We start from the raw sequence: 6,000 nt of genomic DNA on the forward strand, positions 1-6,000 counted from the left end.
CCCTCCCCAGACCTGTGGATTTATCTTACTTTAAGTATTTTCTCTCTCAAGTCTCCCATTCATTTCTTCATAATCATGACCTAGACACAGGAGGTCTTTGCTTACCTCACTTTAACTTTGATACTAAAACATTGCATTTCTTCCTAAGGGTTCATGTTGGTCTTTCTGCTCAAAGAAGTGCTTTCTTGCCTTATCACTGGTCTTCCTTTCTTTAAGGTGGAGTCACCCTTACTTTTTCTTCTTATCTTTTCCTTTTTTCTGTTGAGGTTGCATCTTTGTTCAATAGCTATATTTTCTCAAGTAATTCTTGAGAAACTTAAGAGAAAATTAGTGTGTACTTTAATATGTAATCTAGGATCCTTGGAGTTGCCAAGAGCCTATCAGGTAAAATTATTTAGCTTATTTCTATCTATGTGATCTGGCATAGGTAGCAATCTCCTGTTATCTGGGACCCCCAGATAATAAGAAATTGCAAGCATGTATCACTTGTCCCATGACAGTCTCTGAAGTTTTGCTGTTTTAAAAAGCCCTTTATTTTTCACTAATTTCATCAGAAACACTGGTCTTAATCCCTTGCCATAACAAATGAGATATTTTGTGACTTGAAGGCTATTCTTATAATTTGTAAAGTGTTGCCTTTTTATTGTAGTTCATAACTTTAAACAGTAGTCATAGAAAAGGCCAAAATTTGGGGAAAAAATGTATAAAAAGTTGAAGATTTGAAGTGAACTGATTTAGAACCTGTGTCACTTCAACTTTATTTATGAATTCTAACATCCTTTTGAAAATAAGAACCATTTTCTTCTTATCTTTTTTCCAGATGCTCTTTTGTTAAAGTATTCCAAAAAATCTGAACTGTGGACAGCACAAGAAACTGCTGTGTATTTGGGGGACTACCTGATTGTGAAGAAGAAAGGCAGACAGAGAAATGCTTTTTGGGTTCATCATCTTCATCAAGAAGAAATTCTAGGGAGGTATTTCTGAAAGCAACTGTATTACCAAAACAAAATGCACTAATCTTGCCCTTCTGTTAAGTACTCATTCATGAGATTTTTGAAAGGGCTGAAAAAATTGGCCAAAATGTGTGTTGTCAGATTTATACTCCTCTTCTTCTTCATCATTAGTTAATTAATAACAGTTAACACATATCAAGACCCATGTTATATCAGCATTTTGCTGGATGTTCTATAATATGATCTCAAACCCATCAGGAAAACATTTTTAACCCCATTATACACATAAGAAAAATGGAGTTCCAGGCCATATGTCAGGCTGGAGAGCCTTAAACACTCTCACTAATAATGCTGGCAAAAAGGCTAGTTAAACTATGAAAACCACACTTTTAAGTAAACAGATGAGCCTACAAAAAAGGCAGGAAGATCCTCTGAGGCCAGGGATGAAGCAGGTCCAGGGATACAGTGTTTACTGAACTCTTCAGGCACCCTCCATGAAGTTCAAAGCAGGGGTGGGTGAGGAAAGAGCTAGAGACGAAAGCTACACATGGAAGCATTACATACACATGGGTTATATGTGCATAGGTTACATGTAAATACCACACCATTTGATATCAGGGGCTTGAGCATCCTTGGATTTTGGTATTCACAGGAGGTGGTAGAACCAATCCCCTGTGGATACCGAGGGACGACTCTATAAACTACAGTAAAGTGTAGTACTTACTGCTTTACTCTTTTCAACACTTAGTCACTTACTGCCTCGTGTCTTCCCTCCACAACTGTGCTATAAGCCCTTTAAATATACAAAACATGTTTCACACTTTCTTCAAAACACTCAGAACTACCACAATGTTATGCACAGAGTTATGCACTGTTGATAGAAAATAAGTATTTGTAGGGATGAAGCAATCACAAAAGGAAGGAATAGAGGAAAGCTTCAGACTGATTTATCGCCACTGTATAAGGCCACATTGCAGGTAGTAAATGATCTGATTCCAGAGTCCATGCACTTTCCAGTACATCATGCTGACCCCTAGACTTATCAAAGAGGTCTTGAGAACTGCTGCATTAAGTAGACACTTTCTCTGTATAATCGATATCATGCTGGGTCAACTAGCATGAGCTGTGTGTCATTGTTCAGGTGGCTCTTACAAAATTATTTGAATCATGAGATAAGTCAAGATAATTAATATTGACTGTTTAAGGCAGAGAAAGAGTAACACATTTCAAGCATTTTTGCATCTCTTTTGATCTCCTCTCTCTTACTCTATAATGAGTAAGATCACTTTTGCATTTTGCTATGTTATTTTCTCCACTCATAGATATGTTGGGAAAGAATATAAGGAGCAGAAGGGGCTCTGGCACCACTTCATCGATGTGGAGCGGCAGATGACTGCACAGTACTATGTGACAGAATTTAACAAGAGACTCTATGAACAAAAGATTCCAACACAGATGTTCTATATCCCATCCACAATATTACTGGTAAGATTTAAAAAAGCAAACATTTGGCTAAACAGACCAATAAATGTATATTAGGTCAGATTTCTATTACCAACCTGTGTATCTCCACCATCAGTCTAGTAAAATCCAACAAACTCAGTTACCAGGCTCTTTAATCTACTTCATCTGCTTCATTTACTTACACAGATAGGTAAGAAATACGATCCTCTGTATCCTGAATGCATCATTTGGATCTTCCAAGTCACACTTGAATATCAATTGATCCTGATATCTGGTCCCACATGGTCAAGTTAGCATTGTTAGTAAACTTTCCTTTTGCATTGTCTCTGTACTTCCAAAGAGAGAAAGAACCCTAAAGATCATGTCTAGTACAAATTATCCCCTCAACATGATGCACAAATCCCATTTTACATCTTTTTATCCCACTTCTTGGAACCAAGTGATTACTAAGCCATAGCTTAATCACTTTTAGTAAGAAAAAAAATCATCATTATCCTTTTACTTTCAAATAATTCAAATTGTTAGGAAGTTCTTCGATTTGGCCCAAATCTATTTTCCTCTAACTTTTACCCATGGATTACAGCCCTGTCTTCTGGGGCCATTGAGACCAATCTCTCTTCACTAAGATACCCCTTTAAGTAAATAAAAGCAAATATCCCCACTGAGTTTTCTCTTCTCTGGATCAAGAATATCCTGCTTCCCCAAATACTTGTATATTAAATCTTTAGTGCATTCATATTTACAATGATTCTTACATTGCCCAGAGACATTTTTAGACCCATCTTTTATTATTGATAATAACAATAGCTATCATCCATTTTGCACCTTCTTTATGTCACATACTATGCCAGGCACTTTACAAACATTAACTGTAACATTCAAAACAACACCCCGAAGTAGATCTCATCTTCACAGAAATGCTTGAGCTGATATTCCAATCCAGAGTCCCAGTGTATGTTCTAGCCCTGGCAAGCTAGCCCCCAGGATAAGTCACTTCATGGCCTAATTTTTAGGTGAACAGTTTAATATATGAATAATAATAACTTTAGGTTTCATTATGTGCCACAATGTTAAGCACTATACAAGCATTTTCTTATATAATCCTTTTAACAAACTTAAAAGGTAATTATTATTATACCCATTTTACAGTTGGAGAAGAAAAGTAGCAAAGTTCATAAGTGGCAGAGCCTAGGTTCAAACTGAGATCTACTCAAGTCCAAAGCCCACAGCCTTTATTATTATGCTATACTGCCTCCCCTTCTATTTTTCAGATTTTAGAGGACCAGACAATAAAGGGATGTGTCAGTGTGGAACCTTACATCCTGGGAGAATTTGTAAAATTATCAAATAATACAAAAGTGGTGAAAACAGAATACAAAGCCACAGAATATGGTTTGGCTTATGGACATTTTTCCTATGAGTTTTCTAATCGTAGAGACGTCGTGGTCGATTTACAAGGTACGTGAAACTGGGAATAATTTTTTATTTTTAATATTATTTGTATGTAAATGTGAGGTTTTGAACTAGCTTTGCTAATCATTATTTAGTAGATTGTTCAGTGTTTAAACTATTATTTGGAATTGAATTAGTCAATTTTACTATCTGTAGCAAATGATTCTTGAAAGAAAAAAATAAAGTCTTAAACTTCTACAAGTGTCTAAGGTAATGCATAATCAGTGGGAAGGTCTGGCTTATATTTTGGGGAGCTTAATTCCAAAGCAAATTCATTACAGCTTTTTTTATTTCACTCAAGTGGATTTGAGTGATGTAGATTTTTTACTGAGGGGCAGAGCAAGACAGCTGACTAGAAGGATCCACCGCTCATCTCTCCCACAAAGACAGACAAAACAACAAACACACAATTACACTTGGACCAAGGTTTCATATTATTGCATTTTTTTCACCTGTCAAAATCTTCTTTCCACTTTTACTTTTCTCCAGTCCCTTACACTTATTAAAAGTGTGATGTTGGGTTACATAATTGGGATCATTTTGGAACAGAAAGCTGTGTATTTGAATCTTTTTTTAAAATCTGCGTTAATATTTTAATTTTGTTTGAGTTTGGTATTTTATTCATCAGAATTAAGAGCAGATACTCTATGCTTCATGTAAATAACAAATAAAATTTCTTATAATTATTTCTAGTAACAATTCCATGACCATGCCAAAACCTTCCCTATTCTCTGTCGTATACATTACTTATTTATCATTTACTGATCTGTTCCCTTTACAAACTTATTTATGATTTATTGATCTGTTCTCTTCACAAATGTGTTCACTCAATGAATATTTTTGAATAGCTTGATCACCATTGGATCCCCACTGCCTAAAACAGTGTTTTGTACAAAGCAGTGTCTGTACTCCATGATATTTGTTGAATGAACAGATGAATATATGAATTAACGAGTAAGGCATGAAAGAAACTTTTGAATCATGAAAGAAATATTTAATACTATTAAAACTGATGATCTAAACATACTACTCTAAAACTGATGATCTGGGTATGTCATATTTAACAAATATAATTACTCAATATTTCTGCTTAAACCAATAATTGGAATATGCAACCCAAACCCTTTAGCAAAAATTTACTAAATATAAACCACAGAATGACCATGTTTTTCAAGTGTCTCTATAAGAGTGTGTATGTGTGTGTGTGTGCATGTATACATATATATATATGTGTTTTCTGAAACACTTGACTGACCTTCACAGGGGATTTAATACTCAGATGTATTCATTTCTCTTTTAGGTTGGGTGACTGGTAATGGGAAAGGGCTCATCTATCTCACAGATCCCCAGATTCACTCTGTTGATCAAAAAGATGTCAATACCAATTTTGGAAAAAGAGGGATTTTTTACTTCTTTAATAACCAGCATGTGGAATGCAATGAAATATGCCGTCGTCTTTCTTTGACTAGACCTTCAGTAGAGAAGTCAAACAACTCATATACTTGGGAATAGGATTGGTAATGTGACAGACCTTAGCGCTGCTCACAAATATCAGATTTTCCTCTCCTTCCAGGCACACAACATATCGCACAGCCTGGTCCTTTGGGGCTTGGCCAAGGCCATGGGACTGGTTCTGGCCAATGATTTGTGAGAGGAATTGATGAATGTCACTTTCAGGTCTGCATTTAATTGCTAGTACAAGATCCTACAGTCTGTTTCCCTCTGCTGCAGTTACCGAGAGTATGTCAGGAGGTATCTGCTTCTGAGCATAAGTCCTGCAGTGAAGGAAACTTGGAAAAGAGCCCTGTATGACCTATGATAGATGCAAAGCACTGCTGAGAAATAAACTCCCGTTGTTTAAAGCCATTGAGATTGGGATTTTTCCTTTTGATTTAGGAGATCTTTATATATTAAAAAAATCAGGCCCTTGAGATATGAATTTCAGTTTTTTTCTGTTTCTCTTTTAACATTTGATTTTGCATAAAACTTTTATCCATGCTGAACTTTTTATCTCGTTGGATCCATCAATCTTTTATTTTATGGCTTCTTAGTTATATGTGATACTTATATCTTCCTTACTCTGAGTTTCTTTCTTTTTAATTCTTCTTTATTTTCTTCTAGTGTATTTAAA

The 6,000-nt window shown here is 35.5% G+C and overlaps 1 protein-coding gene across 1 annotated transcript in view; it reads left to right on the forward strand.

Moving 5' to 3' along the window:
* ALPK1 (alpha kinase 1) overlaps nt 1-5,381 on the forward strand; it is a 124,816-nt gene extending 119,435 nt beyond the window's left edge. Inside the window, 4 exon segments of the mRNA XM_063107469.1 lie at nt 821-974; nt 2,276-2,438; nt 3,689-3,875; nt 5,170-5,381. Coding sequence (XP_062963539.1) covers nt 821-974; nt 2,276-2,438; nt 3,689-3,875; nt 5,170-5,381 — 716 coding nt within the window.
* Nucleotides 5,382-6,000: the final 619 nt, after the last annotated feature.

The sequence above is a fragment of the Cynocephalus volans genome, chromosome 9 (assembly GCF_027409185.1).
Source record: "Cynocephalus volans isolate mCynVol1 chromosome 9, mCynVol1.pri, whole genome shotgun sequence".
NCBI lineage: Eukaryota > Metazoa > Chordata > Mammalia > Dermoptera > Cynocephalidae > Cynocephalus > Cynocephalus volans.